General features: G+C 42.3%; 1 protein-coding gene across 6 annotated transcripts in view; it reads left to right on the top strand.

Annotated features, from left to right (window-relative positions):
* The first annotated feature begins 1 nt into the window (after window position 1).
* The window catches only part of MAP3K7CL (MAP3K7 C-terminal like), a 77607-nt gene continuing 49965 nt past the window's right edge, over window positions 2-27643 (top strand). The window contains exons 1-2 of one of the 6 annotated variants that reach the window (XM_074971003.1): window positions 2-447; window positions 6369-6501. In XM_074971003.1, coding sequence (XP_074827104.1) covers window positions 6499-6501 — 3 coding nt within the window. In that variant the 5' untranslated portion in view covers window positions 2-447; window positions 6369-6498. Of the gene's footprint in view, window positions 448-6368; window positions 6953-27643 lie in introns of all 6 variants that reach the window. The other 5 variants (XM_074970998.1, XM_074971026.1, XM_074970987.1 and 2 more) reach the window with 5 other exon arrangements.

Genomic DNA, 27643 nt, shown 5'->3' with positions numbered 1-27643 from the left:
GGGGAGGAAGTGGCGTCCCTGGGGCAGCGGAGGGGGGCGAGTTGCGCGCGCCCTCAGCTGCCGCCCTGCGCCTTCCCCCAACGGCCGGACTGCGCTGACTCGCCTCGCTCTGCCGCCGCGAGACAGGGCTTCGCCCCTCTGCCTGCGCCGCCTGCCTGTGCGGCGTGTCAAACCGGGTCCCTCTGCGCGCCCTGGTGAGCCCCCGTGTGTCCGCACGCCAGGCTGAGTGCGGGCAGCAGGCCCTCAGGGCCCAGAGCCTGGCACCCTGCTGGGCGGGGCGAGGATAGGTCAGCAGACCCTGAGTCCCGATGTGACTCAGGCCCCAAGCCCTGTCAGTTTGCAGTGTGGACACGGGTCAAGCCGCAGCTCCCGGGCGGAAGCTCTGCAGCGGGCACTTCGGCTGCCATAGCACAGCTGTGGGTGCCGGGCCAGCAACTGTAAACCCAGGTGTGCAATGTAGTGTGGATCCTCAAGTGGGGGGGAGGGATAGCTCAGTGGTTTGAGCATTGGCCTGCTAAACCCAGGGTTGCTGAGCTCAATCCCTGAGGGGGCCATTTGGGATCTGGGGCAAAAATTGGGGATTGGTCCTGCTTTGAGCAGGGGGTTGGACTAGATGACCTCCTGAGGTCTCTTCCAGCCCTGATATTTTAGGATTCTAAGTGTGGGTTTGGAAACTCCACATCCACAAGTCCAGGTCCCACAGACCCAGGTTTGCAACACAGACAGTGTAGGCATGCGTGCTGTGCCCAGGGCTTCAGTTACTTGGCTCATTGTTCCCAGAGAAGAGGCCCCTCTCCCGTTTAGTGATGTGGGAGGAAGAGCAGGGCGTTTGCAGCCCAGCTGTTTGTGACACCCTTTCCCCCAGGCTGAAACCCCAGAGTATGCACTGTTGACTGTGGTGCATCATCAGTAAGGCTAAGTTTTAGTCACGGGTATTAGGAAAATTCATGGACAGGTCACAGGCAGTAAACAAAAATTCATGGCCTGTGACCTGTCCATGACTTTTACTAAAAATACCAGTGAATAAAACTTGGGGTGGGGAGGGCTGCCCGGGACCCCCACTGGTGCAGGGGGGGCGGTTGGCGGGGCCAGCAGGCTCCCTACCTGGCTTTGCAGTAGGCTTGTCCCGTCCCGTCCCCCCATCAGCAGTAGAGTTTGGGTGTGGCAGGGGGTTGGGGGACGGGACGGGGTGAGGCAGGTTCTGGGCAGCGCTTACCTGGGGGGGCTCCCTGTAAGCAGCAACATCCCCCTCGCTCAGCTGTTAGGCAAAGGCATGGCCAGGCAGCTCTGCACACTGCCTCTGCCTGCAGGCACCACCCTCCAATGGAAGCTGCAAAGCCAGCACTCTGGGCAGAGGCAGTGCACAGAGCTGCCTAGCCACACCTCCGCCTAGCAGCTTAGAAGGGGGATGTCATTGCTTCTGGGGAGCCCCCAGGTAAGCACTGCCCAGAGCTTGCCTCACCTCAACCTGTGCCCCAACCCCCTGCCCCCTCCCACACCCAAACTCTGCTGCGAGGGATGGGCGTGGTGACCCGGGACTGCCCCAGCAGCAGCTCGTGCGCCTGGCTAAGGGGCTGCCTGAGCTGCCCATGAGCCAGGCACACCGGCCGCTGCAGAAGTCACGGAAAGTCATGGAATCTGTGATCTCCATGACAAACCCGCAGCCTTAATCATCACCATCAAGGCAAATCCAAAAGGGACCTAGCTGCTTGCAGATCCGGCACCACCCAGATCAATCTTGAAGATGTATGGCTTACTAGAAAGCCATTTGGACTTGATGATCTGGCAGGGTCTTCAGTCTGTGCTCTGGTCTATACTTCAGATGTAGGTGGACATGGTGTTATGGTGCTCAGTGGTGTGAAAAAGACACAACCCTCAGCATTTTAGTTATGTTGACCTAATCCCCAGGGTCGACTCAGCTAGGTCAGTAGAAGAATGCTTCCATTGACCTAGCCAGTGTCACTCAGATTCCTACAGAGACTGAAAAGCCCCTTCTGTCACTGTAAACTGCAGCTAACGATGGGGCTATGCCATTATAGCTATGGCGCTATAGTCCTCTTAGCATAGACTTTGCCTATATCTGTCATCTCACCACTGAAGCTTTTGGTGACCATGTGATCGCCAACTGTGTAGAGGCCTTCCGTGATAAATGTCCTTCATAATACACAAAAGTTGTGCAGAGAAAAAGGAGGATGCATTCAAAAAATAACAATAATCAGTCTAGATTTAGGGGTTAGGATAGGATGACCAGACAGTAAGTGTGAAAAATCGAGATGGGGTGGGGGGTAATAGGAGCCTATATAAGAAAAAGACCCCAAAATCGGGACTGTTCCTATAAAATCAGGACATCTGGTCACCCTAGGTTAGGAAGCCTTTACAGATTGTAAGCATTAACTTCTTAGTCCTTTGCTTCTCTAAATTCATTTGTTAGTGGTTATATAAATGAGTTTAGCTTAATTCTGTAACCAAATTCTTTCTGCACAGCTTTTGTAAATCTGTTATTTTAATAACTGAATTAAACTAAACGGTTTACGCCTCACTTCATGATGGTGCAGCATGTGTACTTTAGGGTTTCCACTTGTGTGTAACTAAATCTGTTTATTCTAACCTTACATCTGTTTAGTTACACCAGTGCAAATTTTCTTAACGTAGACCAGCTCTAAGTAAGGGTTGTACAATCTAGTTCTCTGTTAGCAAATTTTTAATCTTACAGTTCACTTTCTCAAAATTGTACTTGTCTCCTCTAGTTCCCATTTTCTTTTAAAAAGTGTAATTTCTAATCCCCCGCCCCATGTACAGAGATTGCATGTGGCCATGAAATTAGGAATTGATTCTTCTTCAGTGCACAGGCATAACTTCCAGCAGCACTAAGAAAAGTAGTCTGGTGCTGTGCGTAGTACCTGTAACATGAGTTGTGAGAACTAAGTTCTGTTACTGGTTCTAACTGCTTTAAATTCATTTTGTAAAACTGATTGGATTTCAAGTCAAAGTGTTGGTCCCTTCAAAATCTTCAGTCTCATTAACTGAGAGGCATATTGTTTAGTACTTACTGGTTCACACCTCATTTGTTCTACTGGCAGAAAAAAATACCCTAATAGGAAGAGCAAATAAACTGCTTTTAATACAGTCACTTAAACAACCTCAAGAGGGTGCACTTACCTTAATTTTATGTCTTGCATAATTTAATGGACTTGTGTGTTTTTACACCACCATGTAACACAATAGAAAAGAGAAGTAAGAACTATGCTAGAAAGCGAAACTGGCAACAAACCACTTTGTTAATTAATGTTTTTTAAAAATGCCTTTCCTCCATAAGTCTACAAATCAGAGTTAGGAAAATTTGCCAGTGGGCAAGCTTTGTTATGTTATATAGTCAAGGTCTCCAGGAGTATGAAGCCTCATGAACAACTATGTATTCTTTATACAGTGCCAATTCTAATAACACAGTGCATGAACTAGCTTCATGTTAGAGGAGAAGGACGAGCAAGTGTTAGGGTGCTAGCTTGGTACTTGGAAGAAGTGGGCTCAGTTACCTGCCCCATCACAGATTTCCTGTGTGAGCTACGGCAAGTCATTAGTATACACCAAATAGTTTTGCAGCTTTAACTACGCATATAATTAAAATGGCCAACTCCCCCTTCTCTCTCCCTCCAGCATGATTGCAGTTATACCAGTATAAAAGTGCTTATGCCAGTATAGCTTATTCTAAAGAGGCATGTGAGTTTCCATTATATAAAGCTCTTTGTAGCATATTTGTAGCTTGCTTTACTGGATGTCAAATAATTTAATAATAGTTAGTTAATTATATGTAGGGCTGCTTGTCTATCACGGAGGTGACGGATTCCATGACTTTCTGCGACCTCCGTGACTTCTGCAGGGGACAGTGTGGCTGGCTGCAGGGCAGCCCAAGCGGCTGGCTCTGGGCCAGCCGCACCACCCGCTGCTGGAGCGGCCTTGGGGACAGCCACACCAGCCGCTGGTCTGGCGGCCCCCAGCAGTGGTCCCGGGTGGTCCGAGCACATGTGCCCTAGGCAGTGCTCCCCAGGTGGCTGGCCAGAGTAGCCGCAGTCCATGGCCCTGGTCAGTGGTCCCTGTCCAGCTGGAGCAGCCGCGGCCCTGGGTAGTGGTCCCTGTCTGGCCGGAGCAGCTGCAGTCCACAGTCCCGGGCAGCGGTTCACAGCCGGCCGGAGCAGCCGTGGTCCGCGGCCCTCCGCAGTGGTTCCTGGCCAGAGCAGCTGCAGTCCATAGCCCTGGGCAGTGGTCCCTCGCCAGAGCAGCCCCGGCCGACCAGAGCAGCCGCAGCCCCCTGGCAGCAGTCCCTGGCCAGCCTGAGCTGCCGCAGTCCACTGGCCCCTGGCAGCTGTTGTCACTGGCCCCGGGCCTCCTCCCCAGCAGCACCTCCTCCCCAGTTCCCTCCAGCAGCACCCTCCCCCACCCCCGGATGCCACCACAGGTCACGGCAGTGAATTTTTGTTTATTGCCCATAACCTGTTCATGACGTTTACTAAAAATACCCGTGACTAAATCGTCGCCTTAATTATATGAGCTTCAGTGATGCTATCTGCAGCCCTTCTCTTCCTGAGTTCCCATTTCATAGCTGCGCTGGGTACTTATGTTTATTGGTAACACCTGAATTCAGACATAATGTAGCCAATGTGTTTTTGTATTACAAAATAAAGACCCTGAGCCTGATCTCAGTTATACTGGTTTTTGCTCTGTTGTAATTCCCATCACTTCAGTAGATTCATTCCTGATTTTCACTGATATGAATGAGAACAGAATCAGGCCTATTTAAGAAAAGAAACCTTTAACTTTCCATTAAAAGTACAAAAAACACTCTGTCTCAATGGAGGACTTCTACTCACTCCTCCCTCAAGCTGTCTCTGAAGCACTCACAGTGCCTGTAACAAGCAAAAATCTTTGCTGAGGAACTGAATCAAGGATTTTTGCATGGCATTATGGAATGGTAGCCTTGCAAGCATTGGGCCAGTCAGAAAGCGACATTCCCTCATTAAATCTACAGTAATTAAAATGTCATTAGTTAATTAATTAGGCAAATGATTACAAATACTGAATGTAATTTGTGGAATGTTGAAACTGGACTAAGAATCAAACTCAAGTCATGTAGGCCACCAATAACCATCAGATGGTAACAACTTTAGATCATCACTGACTTGAATCAGCAACCTAGGCGTGAAAGGCTGTGTATCCTCTACCTAACCCCTTGAACAATCTGATTTGTACCAATTCAGATGTCTTATTAAATGCAGGTTTTATTTGGAGAGGAAAAATTAGCAAGTGTTTGTATCCATTCACAATGCTTTAGATAAATAAATAATGTGGGTGGTGTTTTAGAGTATTAGTCAAATGCTTCCAATAAATTTGTTCTAAGCACAAATTAAAAAAAAAAAGATTTAAAATGGCTTTGACGCTAGAACACTTTAAAATCATATAAAATATTAGTAAAAAGACCTTTGTTCCTGTTCAGTCAAGAATGGGTATTAAATATTTGTTCAGGGCTGGATGTCTAGTCTTGACTTTGACTTGGCCTTGATCTTTATTTAGCAAATCAGCTACTCAGTTTATATTCTGCAGGGACATTGGCCATACTAGAGGACCATCCAAAGGTCAGAGAGTTGTCTCTTGGCAGTTGACTGCTCCTTCACCAGCCAAAATCTATTACTGCACAAATGGAAATCCCCAGTTCATCTGCAAACACGTTTCATCAAATTTTGGGATGGCAAAATTTTAACAAAGATGCAAAGAATAGTATGTAAAAAAGTAGCTTCATTTCCAGTTGCCTATCCAGTACCAGGAGTCTTCAGCTGGAAAATGGAAAGTTAAAAAAAAAATCTGATGGAAATTATAAATATAAAATTGAAACTATACTTTGCCAAGGGGCTTCCGACTTTGGCCAATGAAGGGCTCCAGTGGCAACTTGCCCAGAGCCTGAGGGCTATACCTCATTTTTATAAAGCTATGCAGAGTTCATCATCCCTCATGTGAAACACAGTGGTGTTGGACCACAAAGAGTATGGGGCTGAGTATGGAATGAGAACTATAATCTCAATTAGTAGTAGTAGTATTTACATTAAAGTAGTTTCTAGAGGTCCCAGCCAGGTTCAGGACACATTTTGCGAGATTCCACATATACACATAGTAAGACAGACCCAGACCTAAAAAAGTTACACTGACTAGACAAGACAGACAAAGGATGGAAGGGGAAACAGGCACAGAGAGGAAGTGACTCCCTATGTGGCACTTTCGTCTTGTAGATCAAGCCACAAGATAGCTCTGTGATCCCCACTTTAGCCTTCCACTTCTTCGTAGAAAATGAAATGTTTACTACAGTTTTTGTAATTTTCTAGCGCCATGAGTAGGAAGATTCACCTGGAAAGGAATGACTACATCTCCTCCAGGTCTTGCAAACTGGTGGGCTCCATTTTGCCTGTGAAAGAGTTCCAGAGCCAGATGAGACCCAGAGAACCAACATGAGACATGGTACGAGGAGCCACAGTAAGTGCATTCTCTGGTGAAGAGAACACTGGTGTAGAAATTAAAGCTTCCAGGCTGCTGTTTTGACATATCACTCCTTTTTGGAGATAGAAAGGCTTTCTCAGGATCTGTGAGATGTCTTGATAACCAGAGGGTCGAAACTGTGAAAAGAGTTCAATGAGCTTCAGGCTGTATTTAATACAGAACTGAAGTGCTAGAACAGGACAACAGTCTGGGAAATGAATGACTGAGACTACTGCAGCTAACTCTACTAGATCCCAGTTACGGAGGTCAAAATAATAAAAATAATTGCAATCCCCAATTTCCGGAAAGACGCTACTACTCCTGACATGAGTTTCTCTTGGTGGTGATGCTGCTGAAGGAAAGAACTTTAGTGAAGGTGCAAGATCCTGAGAGAAGACCACCGATTCGGTTGGTGGGCCGGTGGGACATGCAGGTATGTAATCTTGTAAATCTAGATAGTTCCCCAGCATGTTGGCCAGGATGCACATGCAGCCTGATGCAATCTGGAACCTCCAAGGAAGACATAAGTCTTATAATTTCATGGTGAGGATAGAAGAGTTTCCTAGTGTTATATATTCTTTTTTTTTTTTTTTTTTTTTGCCACCCCTTAACTTGAAAGAGTTTGGCCAAGCATCTCCCTACCTGTCGTCTTCTTGTATTGTCCTCTTTCCTATTGTGTGATAGTTGGGAGAGTTAACTTTGGAATTCTCAATTATGTGTGATCTGACCCTGTGGTATGAAGATTCCACAGAGGTCCTGATCCAAAGCCCACTGAATGGGAATCTATTGACTTCAGTAGTCTTTGGATTAGGCCCAAAGTCTGTAAAGTCTTCACCTCCCTGGTGCCAGCATGGTTGAGGAACACTGGTGTGGCCATGGGAATTTCCCTGTATTTCACTGATCTCTGGTTGCCATATCAGCCCCTTAGGGCTGCCAGCAGCTAGCAGACTGGCCCAACAGTTGGCGGTGGATCAGAGGAATGTAAAGGCCACCTTTTCACCTCCCATTTCTTAACTATTGTACACTCCTTGGCTGGAACTGAGGATCTTGACCTTTGAATTTATATAGTGTCTTTCATACAAGATTCTCAAAACATTTAAAAAATGTTAATGAATGTAGTCTCACAACACTTCAGTACAGTGGGAAGAATTCTTATTCCATTTTACAATGGGAAAATTGAGGCACCCATATCTAAAGTGGCTCACTAAAAGTCACAGAGTGAACCTGTGGCAAAGCCAGAAATAGAATCCAAGGTTTAGTCCTAGTGCTGTGTTCTGTGCACGAGACTATGCTCCCTCCCTCAACCTGGTTCACAGAGCACATTACTTACTATACTCTCTCAAAAAAGCTCAGTATCTAAAACTGTAGTATTGTTACATATTGTTTTCTTAGTGGCTTCATTTTAATCACTCGTGTGTACATATTCCTTTAAACATAAAATGGTAGGCTGAGAAAAATAATGTACTGTTGTATATATTTATATAGAAAGACAACTGCTATGGAAAGCTGCTGAAGTTACACTTAAGCAAGGCAAAAACAATACATGCGCATATACAAAAGGAATAGGCAGAAACCATTTTATAAAAAAAAAAAATTTAAAACAGTAAAATGTCACATTACTGTTTAAAGCCAATAAGACAGTAATAGATTAGGAAATCAGTGATCTAATATATACTTAACAGTAACAGATTCTTTTCATAATGCCCATAGAATCAGTATTCATTCATTAATGTTTGTACTGTGCTGTGAAAATACAAAGAGCTATATAAGTACTGCATTATATTTATTACATTCAGATGTGAAATAATGGACTACGTCTTTTCTTAGTAATGGTTTTACATTCAGCAGAATGAAAGGGTTAAATGAAAATTAACCAGATTAGTAAAGAAAAATGTACTGTATGCAGAATTTCCAAGGTACCATTTCACTTGCAATAGACAGGAACTAAAGGTGACAGCCTTTTTTCAGAAAACAAGTAGTCAGCACCAACTCAGCAGTGTTAGCAGTTCTCCATGTTGGATATGAGCCAGATTTAATTTGGGCCCTGTGTATAAACGTTTGGGTGCCTGAAACAACATCCAATCAGGGAAGATGTCTCTGTCTTTTTGCTTATAAAGGGATACTAGGCACAGCTTCTCTTTTTCATCAATATTATTTATCTTATCAACTCGAGTACCAGCTGCTTCTCATCTTTTATGGAAGAATAGATTTCAGATATGGCCACACTGAGTCTCTTCTCTTCTGCTTTTTTTTGAAACCACAGTAAGAAACAATACATGTCTGAATACTGATTGCATACTTAATGATCCTGATCCTGAGTCGTCCTGTTGACTATATTTGGAACAGGATTAGGCCCTGAATAGTATTCACAACAGATTTTCCATTAGTAAGCTTCCAGTGTGTGGAAACTGTCAGTGTGATCATATCAAAACTGCATATGGTTTACTTCTGATAGCCTAAGCGCTGTTACTGTACCTGTTGTGTCTGCTAGCTTGTCACCAGACAATGGAATGGGTTTGACCAATTAGCAGATTTGGTGTTTAGACTTGTTTTGTGCTAAGACCCAAACAGCAATTGTAAAACCAAATACTAGTACTTTTGAGGTCAATTGACTTCATCAGGACTTGTGTTTGACCCATTGTGCATGGGCAGGAAGTCTGTCAGGTGAGCCAAATGAAAGACCTTCTCTGACCAAGTCAGTAGGAGCTATGCGGGCTCTGTCTCAGCTGGAAGTTGCTCTTTGTGTATCGTACAGAACTTTAATATTCTTTGCAACTGTTGAAGCTCCCATGCTGTCAGGTGATGGGGTCAAGGTACACAGTGGAGGGCATAGTTTCTCAACTAGGGGGTGATGACCATACAGCTAGATGGAAGAGGGGGTTCCGAAACCATGGGATGGGAATTAGAAGCTGTTTTTGTATTATAACATGGAGTCATGATTAAGGCTAAGATTTTGTCACCAATATTTTTAGTAAAAGTCAGGGACAGGTAATGGGCAATAGAGAAAAATTCACGGAAGCTGTGACCTGTCCCTGACTTTTACTAAAAATATCGGTGACAAAATGGGAATCTGCGGGTCCACACACTGCCTGTAGCTGCATGGCAGCTAGGAGCTCCGGGGACCTCTACTGCGAGTTGGGTGTTGGGGCTCCAGGGTCCTCTGCCGCCTGCAGCAGATGGGGGCTCCGGGGACCCCTGCTGCCCGCAGCTCTGGGGGTCCCTCTGTTGGTTGGGAGCTCGGGGGTTCCCTTGCTGCCTGTGGCAGCCGGGAGCTGCAGGGTACCCTCACCACCTGCGGCGGCTTGGAGCTCCAGGAACCACCATAGGTGGCGGGGATACCCCTCAGGTCTCTGCCCCCACAGACGGCGGGGGAGCCTGCAGCTTCCGACCGCCACAGGCTGAAATTATGGAGGTCACTGGAAGTCATGGATTTCGTGACTTCCGCGACCTCCGTGACTACATTGTAGCCTTAGTCATGATATGGAAAAATTTTAGAACCACTGATATAGGGCTTTATAGGAAAATAAGTTTCAATAACCAAAAGGAAGAACTACAGAAAGTCAGCTGAATACTACTAACCAGATCCTGGGTTCAGCTGAACTGCATACAGCACAGGTCAGGGTGAATGTATGGGCTAAACTAGCATAAAGCTCATGTTTTTACTGCTCAGATTCAGGGCTGCTGCATGGCCTTAATGCTAGAACAGTTTGAGTTCAGTGGGGTTGCACAAGTGTAACTGATTGATTCTGTAAATGAAACTTAGTAATGAAGTCTGTGGATAACGCACAAGAGTAGTAGACTCCAGTGCACTATTTTCATAGTTGTTTTTGCTCTGCAGTGCTAACAGGAGGAAAAAGCAGTAAAATCTTATTTCAGTTATATCAGCAAGTTTGACTAAATCCAAGTACAGATCAGATCTGTTGCCATTATTGTAGTCACTTTTCAAAATAGAACTTCACTTTAAGGAAACATCGTTATATACAAGTTCACTTTTTATGCTAGATTTCTTCAAGACAGAGACACATTCTGCACTTTTCAGAAACTTTAAACCAGAAATAGTAATTAGAAAAACATCAGTAAATGATTTCAGAAGCTTTGCATTGAGATCATAGTCAAACACATAATTTGTTAAAAGAGCTTGGGAGAAAGAACCTCATTGGGAAATGTTGCCAGAGACACGGCAGAGAATATGTCAAAGGACACAAACTATATCATATAACGCCAGGCATAAACTGCTACAGCTCTAATTTATGTTGTGAACATTTTATACATCTCTACAATTTACAAAGTCAGCAGATCTCTCAGTAAATACACTGTAAGCCCAAAACAGGCAATTTAAGAAATAAAATTTCAGTAGAGGCACTGTCTTCAGGTACAGAGTTGAGAGATATGACTACATATGAGGTTTGGAGGAGGACAACTGACCTTATTTCTCTCTCTGATCTGTTAACCTGGGAAAGGTCATCAAGGATGGTTACAGTGTACCATAGGGCCAGGCCCCAAGTAGTTTGGTGGTAGCACAATGTGCTACTATGTGAGGGATCAAAGTTCAGAACGTAGTCTTATCCCTTGCTTCCAATGACAGAAGAGGCTGGGAGTGTTCTAGACGCAACACAGCTGAGCCCTCAAGGGAAGGAAAAGGTGTTTAATGTTGTTCCTGAGCAGCACTTTTATATTAATCCAGGAGAACTATTCACAGGCTACCTCTTTCCTGGTTCACTGTGATGTGACGCCTTTATGAGGGATGAATTAAGAGGGGAAAAATGGAAGTGAGCATAGAGGACCCATCTTCCCCAAATTAATGTATTTTAGGATCACTATTCACAAGATGACGACTGCAGTAAGGATCTGTTGCATTTCCGTTATAGACTATTTTCAGTGTGGTAATTTCTTAACAATTGTGTCTGGGCTGAAATCTTTGCAAAAAAACAAGATCTAAGCCAAGGAGGAGTAACAACAGTTATTTTTTATCAATCAGAAAAAAAGTGGCTTGGCAGTTCTTCAGTTGTAAATAAATAAATAGGAATCTATATATTATACTGTTGCTTTTGAACACTGTCAACCAAATTCCCCCTTTTCCACTCTCCACCATATACATTACACAATTTTAGGCTATCCTAGACTTACCAAGTGTAATTTATACCTTCTTATACCTAAATTTTACTCTCTGTACTAGGTGGGGCAGGTCAAAAATGGAAGTTCTTTTCCATTTAAAAATTTTTAAAAATTTCTTTTAAAAAAAATTTCCTGAAATTTTCTGACTTTTCCCAATAACATTATTCAAAACCAATAATTTTGGATTTTTCCACTGGAAAAAAGGGAGGGGGAGAAGAGAAGCTGTGAGAAAAAACAAAAGACAAGAAGTTTTCATTTTAATTTGAATCCATCTATGTTATTTTGTTTAATTGAAAATTGGAAAATTTCAAATGATACAAAAAAATTTGCCAAAAAAAATGTATAATTTGAAAAGACATTTTTGTCAAAAATTTCAACTAGCCATAGTAATGAGACTGAATTTACAGGTTATGGGGCTAGAATAGTGTTTGCAGCAGAAAGAGCAGCTGATGATAGGTTGTACTTTAAAACAGGCGGTGGCTAATTTTTCCTGCTTTTGGATACTTGTTGTGTAATTTACATCTTACTCCCTTATACCTACTTACACCCAATTACCAACATGTAATTTACTACACTTTACATATTACCTCAGAATTTTCCCCTTTGTTTTAAAAATTCACTTTTTTAAGCATGAAACTTTGCAGTTGAATAGTCTGCATTGTGGCTTAATCCCAGCAGTGAGGGGATTTTGCATCATGCATGTATTTTAATAACACAATGGTGTGGAGTTAGAGTTCAGGCTACAACACTATCCCTATCTTTCCCTGTATGTATACTTCCATCACACATTTCTTAGAATTTCAGGGTTTATGTGCATGTGAGAATTGTGTTCAGTTTGGTTTAGGAGCTCAGGTTGTGGTCAAGTTTGGCTCAGTCAGGGCACGATTAAAAATAAATGAGTGAGGGTCTGTGACTCTGCTGGAAACTGAGGTCAATACTGAAACAGAGACCTGAATTTTTCTGGGAGAATAAAAAGAGTCATAGGAATCTAAGAGGAAATTCACTGAGGGGAGATTTTGAAAAGAAAGCTTTTTTATTTTCATTTTTTGTTTCCTAGGTTTGTTTATTGAGCATCATCAGTGTGCTTGGCACTGTATGGAGCAAAGAGGGGACATAGATTGTAAGGTCTTTGAGTGCAGACCCTAAGTAGACAAACAAGCAATATAAAACAATACATACATACAGTGACCCACGTCCTGAGAGGATAGAGGCATCACAGCATGGTTCAAGGTGCTGATATATTTTACTATAGAGGGCAAGACCATCATGATATGCTGCCAAGTATCTTAAAATTTTTTCAGCCTAATAGATTTCACTATACAACATGACTAGTTTGAATTAAGTATATAGGTTGTGAAGTGTTTAATATGATGGGTCAAATTCATCCCTGCTGTAATTCCTGTTGAATTTGGTGGAGTTATACAAGAGAGTAATCCAACCCAAGATGTCAAGGGAAAAACCCTCAAAAATAGGGCTAAGATTTCTGGAAGTAATAGCTACTTTGGGGTGCTTGAGATGTTTTCATATAAATCCAAAAGCAGGAACTGAAAGTATATTCACAGATAGGGAACGTCAGCATGGGATCTTGATTGAAACATGGTAGAAAAGTGAGTATTAGTAAATAATAAATAATTATTGACGATTATATAATATTTTTCATGCAAAATTTCCCAAAGCACACCTGTGATTATTGAAAATCTGCAATTGGGGAGAAAAGTAGGGACATGCTTTTTAATTCCACTGAAATACCTTGGATACAGAGAACTTTTTGAGGGGACAGCTTGGAAAAATAGCAAATTTATTGCTTAAAAATAAATACTGTGACTGTACATTTTAAGTAGGGACAGTAGGCATGAAGCGTTCTGACAGTCTGATCCATAAATTACATATGTTGCAGTCATTTTCACCCATTCATGATACTTACCTTTGGGATGGAAAATGGCAGCCATTTAATAGTGCAGAGCTATAACTTAGAACAGCATAATTTAGGACAGGAAGTGAAGAGTATTTTAATCAACTGAAATGCAAGGGACATTTTGGAAGGCAGAATGTATCTGCCTGATTGAAATTTAGCCAAGTCATGATGATAACCGGCCATTTTGAGGAACTGAAGTTTAAAAAGAGGAACAGATATTCATGTGCTTTATGATACAAAAGGAGCAATCATAATAAAGGAAGAAAGCAATACAATTCAGAATAAACTAGATAGTTTAGGAACCTGCAGTTCAGTATAGAGAAAATATGAAATAAAAATGAAGGATTGGGGAATGTTATCTGTGGAAAATACTGTCAAACAGTACGTGGTGCTTAAGAGCAATAAGACCAAAGACCTATTCAGTGATACATAAATGAAGTTATTGAATTGGAGGTAATTTGGAAGATTATAACATGGATGCTAGAAAGCTGTTAAGCCATTGTGAAATGTAAGGACAAGCAGAAATACCTACAAACTGGAGAAGGGCTCTGCATATGGGAAACGATATCCAGACTTCTTGCTACTGAGAGTAGTTACTATACTGGATAAACAAAACAGATTAGCCATGAGAATAATTGGTGTAAGTAGGGTTGGTTTGTTTGTTTGTTTGTTTGTTTGTTTGTTAAAGAAATACTTTACTGGAAGCAAAACTGCTAACTGAGGTGGGCTGGCTTTCTTCTGTTTTGCATTTTTCTTGTGTTATTGTGTGGAAGAACGAAAGGCATGTCTTCACTAGCAACGTTAAAGTGTTGGCTGTGGCAGCACTGCCGTGGCAACACTTTAACGTGGCTGTTTAGTCGCAGCATAGCGCTGGGAGAGAGAGCTCCCAGTGCTATAAAAAAACCCACCTCCACGGGGGGAATAGCTACCAGTGCAGGGAGCACAGCTCCCAGCGCTGGTGCACTGTCTGCACTGCCACTTTACTGCGCTGAAACTTGCAGCGCTCGGGGGGGGCGTTTTTCCACACCCCGGAGCCAGAAAGTTGCAGTGCTGTAAAGTGCCAGCGTAGACAAGCCCTAAATGAACTCTCTATTCTGCTGATCCTGGTAGTTCTAAGATAATACAGGATAATGATGATGCATAATTGGAATCACAGCCAATTCTGAAACAATGAAACTGGAGCACATGTTTTAAGTGTGTCATATATGTTTTTTTATTTTAAAAAACCCTTAGAGAGTATACAAAATTATTGGTAAGGTTTATTTAGCCATTATACAAGCATGCCAGTTAGAACAAGGACCATCACCAAAGTGAAAACAAAGGTACTCTTAGGACACCCAAGTTTGAAGTTTTTGGTCATTTTACAGACATTCTGAGTGACATTTGTGTATTTTAAAGGTGTAGGATTTGTGTAAAGAAAGTGTAACAATGTTTTTGGGCATTAGGTCAACTTTACTCCACTTTACTGACTCACACATTCAACCTTTGTAAACAATTTTTGTTTGCAAATTACGACCTGCAAAGTTTAATTTTTAGCAAATGGATATTTAAAATAGATCATTTCCCCCATTTTATAACTCAGAAACAGCGTAACATGTATTTTGTAAAAAGGCTGGGATTTTGTGCACCACATTGTGTTAGTTTGTAACTCGTGAAAATAGTGATTTATAATTGAAATGCCAGTACTTAGCCATGATGACACAACCAATCTTAATATAATAAGCAGCACTATATTATGAGGTTCACAGATTCAGGAAATGACGGGCCTTATTCACTGCTGCATTACTCTGTTTTTATGCAGGTATCACTCCATTGATTGGTGTAAAACTGGAATGATGCAATGAGGAGTCAATCCCATGTGTGTAGCTTAATGGTTACTTTCTATATTTAGCTGAGTTTGAAGAATTTTAGTGCTGCATAACAGAGAAGTTGATAATATAAGCTGTAACTGGGCACAGTGTGGATACTCTTCCCTGCTCCCTCCCTGGACAGATCTGGTAGTGAACCTCATCCCTCACTTACAATGCAACCCTCTTTTAATGCAGTCCTGCATCTCTCCTGAGTACAAACTTATGCTTTATTGCATAGTGCTTCTTCTGAAATGGACAAACGTGCAGACAGTGAGGGCTAAGTAAAGGGTATTTGCACTTGAAATAATGGAACACAAATGCAATTTCATAGCAAAAGCAGTATTATCCCTAATTACACTGCTTATAGTGTCAGAAAGCATGAATTTTGTCTTTAATATACTGGAAGTTCATTTGGGGACATAAGGTTTTCTTCTTTCCAGAATTTTGAACCTTTGTACAAAATTAAGGCTTCAAGAATTCAAAGTTGTTTCATCATAAGTGTATCAGGATCTGCTCCCCTGTCAGTGCTTGCATGCAAATGTAAGCCCTGATGCTGCAAAAGAGCCCGACTGTGCAGAGTTCTGTTGAGTTCAATGGGGCTCTGCACAAGCATGGAGATCCACCTACACAGAGCTCCTTGCAGAATCGGGCATTACACATTATTAATGGGTACTTTCCTACCCATTTCAGGTACTTAGAGGCAAATCTTACTTTCCATCTCCATGCAGACACAGAAGACCCCAGTTGCACCAGCACTGTTGTGATACCATTATAATCCCCCACCCAAGAGAGGCAGGATTTGGGGAGCATACACAGAGGCTGTACAACACCGGCACACTGCAGAACATGGTTTATAACCAAGTTTATTTTGAAAGATTTAGCAACTCTTAAAAAATTACTACACAGGTTTAGCTCAGAGATTTTATTGTGTTGCTATAATACTTGCTTAATGAGCACAGGAACAAAATCACTTGTAAGTCAAAAACTGGACATTCATTTAAAAGTGTAAGTCAAAAGTGGGAAGGGAAATCAAGTTGATGAACCAACCCCTAGGCAGAAATTAAGCAAAGGGAATTTTTAAAAAAAAAAAAGAAAGAAGTGATCCTACATGACTACCTGCCATATTTGTGAACTGTTTCTTTCAAAATGGTCCCAAACCTACATTGTGCTGAGAAACTTCAACTCTTGTGGTCTTCAAGGGTTTTGGTTTGCATCTTTGATATAATGAACTTCTAAAATGTGTCCTCTAAGGGGCAGCATTGGGGAGCAGATATATTTGGATAAACATTATTTATATACATGGTTCAGTGTGGTGTGTTTAAAGAACCTATTGTAAGTAATGGAATATGAGTGCTCAAAAGATGGATGTTTTGTGTCAAATCATGAGTTTTCTAAGTGTAACTGTATGTATATTTCAGGATCATAATTGCTGAGCTGTAGTCAACGTTATTAGAAATTGGTCAGCTAAAACTCTAAAACCATTGAAACCTGTGAATGTGGGATGTCTGAAAGCACATAGGAAAACTGCTTTTTGTTGGCCTACCTAACTGGCACTGCCACCTTGGATTACTTTTCTCCAAGAAGCAGCAAGATAAGTCATTTTCAGGAATAACATTACATCTTACACTAACACTAATTAACTAATGCTGAGAAGTCATTCCTGGAAATACCTTTTTAGGGATTTAGGGATCCCTACACTTTTTAGGCCATGTCTACACTAGCAATCTCACAGTGCCACAGCTGTACCAATGCAGCTGTGCCGCTGTAAAATCGCTCGTGTAGCCACTCTATGCCGATGAAAGAGAGCTCTCCTGTTAGCATAATTAAACTACTTCCAATGAGCGGTGGTAGCTATGTTGGCAGAAGAGCCTCTCCCACTTACATAGTGCTGTCCACACTGGCGCTTCTGTTGGTGTAAATTATGTTGCTTAGAGGGATGTTTTTTTCACACCTCTGAGCGACATTACCACTTTTGTCAGTATAACTTATGTAGACATAGCCTAGAAACATTGCTGCCTATCATGACATAATATGGCATCACTCTGGGGTTCTGTGTACCTGCCGGTTAGTCTTGTGTATTTATTTTTATATATATATATATATATATATATATATATATATAGCTATGTACTTTCTAGTATTTTATTAATGCTGCTCTGTTACCTATTGACTTCACAACTTTTATAACGTTCTTTTAATATTTTTTAAATGTTACAAATATATACCTATCTCTAATGTACCAGTCACTTTGTGGTATCTGGGTGCCAAATACAAGAACTTTAAGCTGCTGTATTCTTGGGCTGTCTTTCCTGTTCTGCCCTTGATGGGTTATATAGTCCATAAGTTGTTTTTTGCTGGGGGTGGGGAGAGTGCAGATATTTATAGAAAAGGGAAAAGGATGGCTGGACTGATATCATAGAATCATAGAATATCAGGTTGGGAAGGGACCTCAGGAGGTCATCTAGTCCAACCCCCTGCTCAAAGCAGGACCGATCCCCGACTAAATCATCCCAGACAGGGCTTTGTCAAGCCTGACCTTAAAAACTTCTAGGGAAGGAGATTCCACCACCTCCCTAGGTAACGCATTCCAGTGTTTCACCACCCTCGTAGTGAAAAAGTTTTTCCTAATATCCAACCTAAATCTCCCCCACCGTAACTTGAGACCATTACTCCTTGTTCTGTCATCTGCTACCACTGGGAACAGTCTAGAGCCATCCTCTTTGGAACCCCCTTTCAGGTAGTTGAAAGCAGCTATCAAATCCCCCCTCATTCTTCTCTTCTGAAGACTAAGCATCCCCAGTTCCCTCAGCCTCTCCTCATAAGTCATGTGTTCCAGTCCCCTAATCATTTTTGTTGCCCTCCGCTGGACTCTTTCCGATTTTTCCACATCCTTCTTGTAGTGTGGGGCCCAAAACTGGACACAGTACTCCAGATGAGGCCTCACCAATGTCGAATAGAGGGGAACGATCACGTCCCTCGATCTGCTGGCAGTGCCCCTACTTATACATCCCAAAATGCCATTGGCCTTCTTGGCAACAAGGGCACACTGTTGACTCATATTCAACTTCTTGTCCACTGTAACCCCTAGGACCTTTTCTGCAGAACTGCTGCCGAGCCATTTGGTCCCTAGTCTGTAGCGGTGCATTGGATTCTTCCATCCTAAGTGCAGGACTCTGCATTTGTCCTTGTTGAACCTCATCAGATTTCTTTTGGCCCAATCCTCCAATTTGTCTAGGTCCCTCTGTATCCTATCCCTACCCTCCAGCGTATCTACCACTCCTCCCAGTTTAGTGTCATCTGCAAACTTGCTGAGGGTGCAATCCACACCATCCTCCAGATCATTTATGAAGATATTGAACAAAACCAGCCCCAGGACCGACCCCTGGGGCACTCCACTTGATACCGGCTGCCAACTAGACATGGAGCCATTGATCACTACCCGTTGAGCCCGACAATCTAGCCAGCTTTCTATCCACCTTATAGTCCATTAATCCAGCCCATACTTCTTTAACTTGCTGGCAGGAATACTGTGTGAGACCGTGTCAAAAGCTTTGCTAAAGTCAAGAAACAATACATCCACTGCTTTCCCTTCATCCACAGAGCCAGTTATCTCGTCATAGAAGGCAATTAGATTAGTCAGGCATGACTTGCCCTTGGTGAATCCATGCTGACTGTTCCTGATCACTTTCCTCTCCTCTAAGTGCTTCAGAATTGATTCCTTGAGGACCTGCTCCATGATTTTTCCAGGGACTGAGGTGAGGCTGACTGGCCTGTAGTTCCCAGGATCCTCCTTCTTCCCTTTTTTAAAGATGGGCACTACATTAGCCTTTTTCCAGTCATCTGGGACTTCCCCCAATCGCCATGAGTTTTCAAAGATAATAGCCAATGGCTCTGCAATCACATCCGCCAACTCCTTTAGTACTCTCAGATGCAACGCATCCGGCCCCATGGACTTGTGCTCGTCCAGCTTTTCTAAATAGTCCCGAACCACTTCTTTCTCCACAGAGGGCTGGTCACCTTCTCCCCATGCTGTGCTGCCCAGTGCAGCAGTCTGGGAGCTGACCTTGTTCGTGAAGACAGAGGCAAAAAAAGCATTGAGTACATTAGCTTTTTCCACATCCTCTGTCACTAGGTTGCCTCCCTCATTCAGTAAGGGGCCCACACTTTCCTTGGCTTTCTTCTTGTTGCCAACATACCTGAAGAAATCCTTCTTGTTACTCTTAATATCTCTTGCTAGCTGCAGCTCCAGGTGCGATTTGGCCCTTCTGATTTCATTCCTACATGCCCGAGCAATATTTTTATACTCTTCCCTGGTCATTTGTCCAACCTTCCACTTCTTGTAAGCTTCTTTTTTATGTTTAAGATCCGCTAGGATTTCACTGTTAAGCCAAGCTGGTCGCCTGCCATATTTACTATTCTTTCTACACATCGGGATGGTTTGTCCCTGTAACCTCAATAAGGATTCTTTAAAATACAGCCAGCTCTCCTGGACTCCTTTCCCCCTCATGTTATTCTCCCAGGGGATCTTGCCCATCAGTTCCCTGAGGGAGTCAAAGTCTGCTTTTCTGAAGTCCAGGGTCTGTATTCTGCTGCTCTCCTTTCTTCCTTGTGTTAGGATCCTGAACTCGACCATTTCATGGTCACTGCCTCCCAGGTTCCCATCCACTTTTGCTTCCCCTACTAATTCTTCCCGGTTTGTGAGCAGCAGGTCAAGAAGAGCTCTGCCCCTAGTTGGTTCCTCCAGCACTTGCACCAGGAAATTGTCCCCTACATTTTCCAAAAACTTCCTGGATTGCCTGTGCACCGCTGTATTGCTCTCCCAGCAGATAGCAGGGTGATTGAAGTCTCCCATGAGAACCAGGGCCTGCGATCTAGTAACTTCTGCGAGTTGCCGGAAGAAAGCCTCGTCCACCTCATCCCCCTGGTCTGGTGGTCTATAGTAGACTCCCACCACGACACCACAACATTGCTCACACTTCTAAACTTAATCCAGAGACTCTCAGGTTTTTCTGCAGTTTCATACTTGAGCTCTGAGCAGTCGTATTGCTCCCTTACATACAATGCAACTCCCCCACCTTTTCTGCCCTGCCTGTCCTTCCTGAATAGTTTATATCCATCCATGACAGTACTCCAGTCATGTGAGTTATCCCACCAAGTCTCTGTTATTCCAATCACATCATAATTCCTTGACTGTGCCAGGACTTCCAGTTTTCCCTGCTTGTTTCCCAGGCTTCGTGCATTTGTATATAGGCACTTGAGGTAACCTGCTGATCACTCCTCTTTCTCAGTATGAGGCAGGAACCCTCCCCTCTCATGCGCTCCTGCTCGTGCCTCCTCCTGGTATCCCACTTCCCCACTTACCTCAGGGCTTTGGTCTCCTATAAACTGTGTTTTTTGAAAACAAACTTCTGCAAATAGATTAGTCTTGCGTTTGCCTACCCTACACTTTCCCCTCTACAGTTCTGACTGGTGCCACTGCAGATGCAGCTCCAGTAGTGGTAACAACAGTGGCAGTTCTTATGAAAAGTAGGATACTGGCTGCTGCTGCTCGGCTTTTTATCTTTGTGTCCTAGGAATGCTTATTTCTTCCTGACAGCAGGGAAGCTTAGTGACAGCATTTTCTGTTTAAGATTTTGAGTGTTTATTTGTAAGTACACACTTGCTTGTTATCATCAGCATAATGTTGACAATTGAGTCTGTAATATCCAATTAAATCAGTGCAGTTACTCGACGTGTCACCTGAGAACAGAAATTATTTCCCTGAGTTTGTTTAGATGACTACCAAGATTTATTGACCCAATGCTGAGAGTTAAATATGGTGAAGCTCAGATCCATATTTAGCTAAGGGACACCAGAGCATGCCGTAAGGGACCTTTGGGCCGAGCTTCCTTTGTGATCCAGGGACCTCTTGATCCCAGTTGGCAGAGGACACAGGGGTGCATAGGATTACAGGGGTCTGCTGGGTCTGATCTCGACATAATAGTTGTCAAAGGGTATCATGTAACATCTCCAATGAAAGCCTGTGTCACACTAGTCAGCATAATCACTGTGAAATGTATGAACAGATAGTATGTAAGGAGTTATGTATCTACACTGAAAATTATGCTCTTAAAGTCTATGAGTTGGGGTTGGAAGATGATAAAATTTCTTTTGGACAGTTGACACTTATTTATCTGTTTGGCTGTATGTAAATTGAGTATTCTGTACTTTACTATGAATGCCTATTTACGCTCTGAGCAAAATGCTAATCAAGTGATTGCAAAGTCTCCAGGGGAGAGTCTAGATAGGAAAAAACAAGCAGCGGGAGTTACTCTGTTTACAAGTGAAGACAGTGAATGATTGGAACTACATCTGGGGTTCATAGGTACATGCAGGTATCCTTCCCTGAGGGGACAAGCTGCCAGGTGGCTTGTCTTATGAATGGAGGCTCACAGGCGATCTGGCAGTTTGATGCTGGGAGAGAAATTCTGGGGGCGCTAATCTTTATGAGACAGGGGAATATCTTGTTAGTTAAGCTTAGGCTCTAGAAAGCATGTTATGATTTTATTTTACATGTAACCCTTTGTTTCCATTAATTCTACTTGCATCTTCTCAAAACTCTGTTCTTTATTCAGTAAACTTTTACTTGTTTTCACTGTAAACAACTCCGACTGCTGTGTGTTCAAGAGAGTGGTGATCCTGAGACGAAACTGGTAAGCCAGAGTGTACTGGTCCTTTGGAAGCAGTGATCTGTGAATTCTATGATAGTCCAGTGGAACTGGGGCTGGATACTGCAGGGGGATACTCAGAGTCCTTAGGGATAGAGTGTGCCTAATGCTTGCCTGCAAAGGGTCAGTGGAGCCTGCGGAGGCTGAGAGGGGAGTGCTTGTGTTGCCTGTGGCTGGTGGAGTCAAGGAGCTGACTCCTGACAGGTACAGACAAGGCTTCCTCTTGCTAAGGGCAGGTGGTAGTGAGCTGCCTCACAACTCTGGTATACCTGAGAAGCATCAAACTCTCCCCCTGCTACCATCTCTATACTAGGCTCCCAAGGGAATCTCTGTTGATATCCCAGGGGGCTTCCAGGGGAAATAAAGACCCATGTGGGTCACATGCCATAGAGAGAAATAGAGCTTCTGGAGAGCCCATCCTGGAGCCCCAGGCCAGCTCCTTCTTTGACAGGCCCCGAAAGGGCCCATGAGGGAGAGGGGAGACAATAAACCCAGGCTCTTTGAGGAAACGGAGATCACCACCAATTCAATATTTTCAGAGCCATCTCTGAGCCCACTTTGGATCCCTTTTCTGAAGCAGGATTATTAGGGAAAAGTTCCCAAAGGGGACATAAACAGAGCTGATTTTATTTATTTATTTCCTGAGCCCACCTTCATGGAGTGCAACACAGTGGATAATCCTTAGCACCTCATTCCCCTGCTCACCTTCAGAGTATAGCATGGCAGATCAATGCAGAAAAGACCAGGCCAACAGATGTGTGCTTCAGTGAACCAGAGTTTTTGTGAGACCTATCCAGTAATTCCTGTTCTCCCCTCCACATCTCACCATGTCACATTCATTGGCAGAGATCGAGATCCCATTGTATATTGTCTGCTTCTTCAACTAGTGAGTGCAGAGAATGGTGGTAGTGGAGGGGAGTGGGTGGCATAAAGCCAGCTACGCTGATGATATGCCAGCTGATGATTTTCCTGCGATAGGGAAATTCTCCACAGCTCCTTCATGTTGGTTTAAGGTCCCTTTGCACAACTCCAGGTTGAAGATCTGTACCTAAAGCTTTAGTCACCCGAACATGGCTTTTATATAAAAGTAATTTTACTGATCTATATGTATATTCGTTTCACATTGAGCACTGACAGCATGTGCAACACCTTAAAAGTCAATGACGTTGTACAGGTTGTAAACAGAAAACTTAGTTCTGAATGTTTTTATCAGAAGTATCTGGAACACCTTTCATTATAGCCATAAATTTCTTAAAGTTAAATTGCAAAGCTAAAATAAAAAATGATGTAAGCACCAAAGTATGTGCTAAATGCCCAGCTAAGGTGTTAAGGGCATACAGCGCAGAAATAATTAGTTTAACTTGCTTATAATGGATTGCATGGGACTAACTGTATCAGTGAGATCACAGAATGATGCATTCTGGAATTTCTTCAGTGAACTAGAAAAGGATTAACTGATGGCAAAACAATGGATTTCTAAAATAGCAAGCTTAAATTTATTCAGTGTTTGTCCCCACTTGTTGGGAAATGGGGGGATCTTGGAAGAGGGGAAGGAGATTTGCCAAAATTTCTGGGTATATCTCAGTTTTCCTGTAAATTTGGTTGGTATTTTTCTTCTATAGAAATGTCCACTGAATTTTTTTTCCCTACAAATGCAACTACAATTTTTTTAAATCTGAAAGAGAAAAATATCAACTCAAAAAGGGTTTTCATGCTCAAAACACCACCTCCTACTGCACATTCCCTGCAGTGCAATATTTTAGACCTTGTATTTTATATATTCAGAGGAACTCCCAATAGAACATTTGCATGAGAATGGAGTGCAGGATCAGGCAAAAAATGCATTCATGAAATATTTTTATTTGGCCAAATTCTGTGCCAACTCACACCCTGGGCAATCCCATTGGCTTCAGTGATTCAGCGTGTGATGTGTAGTTAAAGAATCTGTCTTGTTGCCATTCCTCCTTCAGAACTCAGTCATGTGGGGTATAGAGCATCCTTAACTTCCATCAACCTCCATGAGAGTCAAGGGTGCTCTGCATTTTCCAGGATTGGACCCTTAAACAGTTTTTGCTGTAAAAAAAAAAACAAGTTAATTTCTGTTTGTATTCTGTGTTGTGTTCTTTTCAGATGAAACAGTGAAATGAAAATTTCACTTCATTCACTGTTAGGAAAAGCATGTTTTTCAACATCTCCTTTGAACATCACCCATGCGTTAGAATATTTTAAAGTATATTTTTAAATAGTGACTGGCAACCTCTGAAACACCATTTCAGCTTGAATGAGGTCATATGCTACCAAAATACTGTTCATATTAGGAAACTCACATGAATTGAAAGTAGCACAGCTATAAAAGGGAAGGCAACAGGTGTTTTGTTAGATAGCAAATACTGATCATTTTACTGCTCTTTATATATGTGTAAAATAATTGATACTTCATATTAAAAATTACAAACTTGTACCAGATATCAATAAGCTGCAGTGTTTCTAATTTAAGGTATGATTACTTTAAAATCTTTTGATGACTAAAACATGATATCCTGTGTGTCACTCTTCTAGAGGAGTTCAGGTTTCATAATGTGATATGGGATCAAAAGAATTTTGCTTGGGTACCAAACATCTGATGACTAAGAGCAGGTTGGCAGGAAAACAGGGTACAGCACCACTACTGTGCTTCTACAGGAAAAACCGGAGGGATTATCAGCATTCTGAACTTTTCATAGAGATTAGTGTAAAGTGTATATTCAGCCTGTTATGAATAAGTATTTACTGTGCTGCACCAGATCGTGGAGTAGTTTTCCTGAGTGCAGTGGGACTGCTCACAGGAATAAGAGCTATAGGATTGGGCCACTAGAGTCTGTTCCCAAGTTTTACAGTGCCTTAATAGGAATTTGAGCATGTAACCTAATTTCACTAAGACTCAGTTTTCCTTTTTTATAAAGTGATTTTGAGAACTTCATATGAAAGGTGCTATATGAGTGCATGTTATTGCTTGATTTCAGCTTTAACTGAATTTTTTATAATATTACATCCCCAATAGTAAACAGGTTAAAAATAATTACAGAATGATAGTAATTATTCAACCTAATATTTCAGATACAGTCCTGTATATGTAAAATGTATTAATGTTAAAGTTTGAAGGATAGGGTCTCAGAGGAATCAGGGAAAACTCCTCTTAAAATGTGAACTCAAACATTTGAAAATATGTCTAAAAATCTAGTTTGTTTATGAGTTCTTTAGATGGACAGTCACATGACCACCAAGTCAGGATCAATGCAGTCACAGAAGTCCATGTCATTGTGTGCTTGGTTTTAGTGGGACTACTCACATGAGTAAGGGCTGCAAGATAAAGCCCTGGATTCTTGACTCCCAGTGTTGTACTGTCAGACTACACTGTCATCCACATAGTACATACAGCAGTAGTTCCAGAGGACTACTTATGTATAAAGCACTGAAATTTAAATGTGATACAAGGTTTTTTGGTTTGTATAGTTTCTGTGTCCCAAAGGGTGACTTGCTGCCCTGCATGGTACTAAACTGACTGAAAGCGATGGGCGAGAATTGTTTTACGTTTTGGGAGTTAAGCACTGTTAAGACTGCCTTCTTTTGAAATGTGTGAAGAGTAATATGGGATTTCATCAGAAACACTGATATATAATAAATGGAGAATATGATATAACATGCTTATAATAGATAGAAAATACCGAAATATTATGTATTGAATTTGGAAATACATGTACTATTTACACTGTGATCTGGTAGTTGTGCACTGTCAGTCAACAGTTTTGAAAAGTCATCCATGTGTCATTCATGTGTCAGTGTTTCTGCCTCATCTTGGGCATGCCAGATAGATTGCATGTGTATGACCTATGTTAGTGAGTGATTAAGAATCTTGCTGTCTTGGTTAGTGAAGGTAAGTCTTGTTGGTGCTTAAATACCAAGGTTTTGTGCATCTTAGAAATACCTTACATAGGGCCTGTTCTTCACTGCATTGCACCTTGTGAGTTCGTTCAGACCTCTGCCAACTAGGTGTAAATGCTATCTATCTGATTTATTTTACATCCACTTTCAATGGGTGCAAGTAACTACACACAAAACAAAGCAGGAGAGAATCAGACCCTATGAAAGAAATCCTGGCATTGAAGTCCATGGGAGTTTCACAATAGATTTCAGTGGGGCCAGGATTTCATCCTATGTCTGTAAACCAAATACATCCTTTAAAAATAATTAGTCCTCTAGTTGGAGAAAGAATCCCTCATTGAGATCAATATTACGTGGTGGTGCTATTTTATAGCGAAATTTCAGTAGCAATAGTAGTTGTGAACAAAGCTAAATCTTCCTCCAAAATGAGATAAATAGAGATTATTATAAATATCTTTTCAGAAGTATATTTACAGCTAAGAAAGAAAGATGAGCTCACTGATGAGTGTAGAAGTCAGGGGCATGTTCATGCTTTGAAATCATTGACTGGATTACCCTGGCCAGATTCTTGTTCCTGCTGTGGTGGCACAGTGAATCTAGAAAGCAGGCTTAATCAGCTATCAGGGGAATCCCTAGGTAATGTAGAGCCTGTGTGGTGCTTCCACACCACCTCCTCCAAGCCCCCAGCACAGGTGCCTTTCCTGGAGGAAGGGGAGTGTAAGCAGAGTGTCTCTGTGCTCCAGTTATCTCCAGGTATGGACCAGCCCCTTGGGTCACAGGCAGCTATATTGGAGCAGCCAAAGGGTAGCTTTGATTTATGCTGGGACTGGATCAGTTCCTGGCCAATACTAGGTTGTGGGGGGAGACAGAAAGTTGATTTAATGCTACCTTTGCAGCTCCCCCTGCTCTGCATCTAGTACCCCTCAGATGAACCAGAGAATCTGGCCCCAGATGTGCTGTACTTGAGACATTCCAGAATAAGGGCATTTGGGATAACCTGTCAAATTAAATTTATTGTTTTTTTTAAAATATTTTGAAGGTAGGGAAACTAACTTTTTTTTTAAGTGTTGTTATAGCTATGTTGGTCCGTGGGTCCCAGGATATCAGAGAGACAAGGTGAGGTAATATCTTTTATTGGACCAACTGCTGTTGGTGAAAGAGACAAGCTTTTCTTAATTAAAAAAAACGCAGTATAATGATAGGCTCAGCGGATATATTGTCAGTCAATCTCCTGTCCTGTAGTATCCTTTGCACTTTCAAGGATCCTGGTTATCCAGAAGAATACATACAACCAGCAGGGTGTTTAAGCTTTGCTTGTTGTTGCTGATGCTTGTTGCATCAGTCTGGACAACTGCTTCTTTTTTTCACGGCATTTCCAGATTCAGTTACTAATTACCCTGCTTGTAGTTACAAAACTGACTGGCAGTGTCAGAAATAGCAGCAGAATCTACAAGCTGTTAGTTTTAAGTCAATTGCAATTTCAGTTCCTGTCCAAAATATTTGTAAATAAATCTGTCTTTAGAATGTACTTATAATGAAGACTATACAAGACTCTAACATACTACTAAAATTAATCCATTGTCTCTTTAATATAATAATTCTATCATCTGTTAAAC

Source organism: Natator depressus, chromosome 1, assembly GCF_965152275.1.
Source record: "Natator depressus isolate rNatDep1 chromosome 1, rNatDep2.hap1, whole genome shotgun sequence".
NCBI lineage: Eukaryota > Metazoa > Chordata > Testudines > Cheloniidae > Natator > Natator depressus.
The sequence above is the reverse complement of the archived record's forward strand: the minus strand, read 5'-3'. Positions and strand labels throughout refer to the sequence as shown.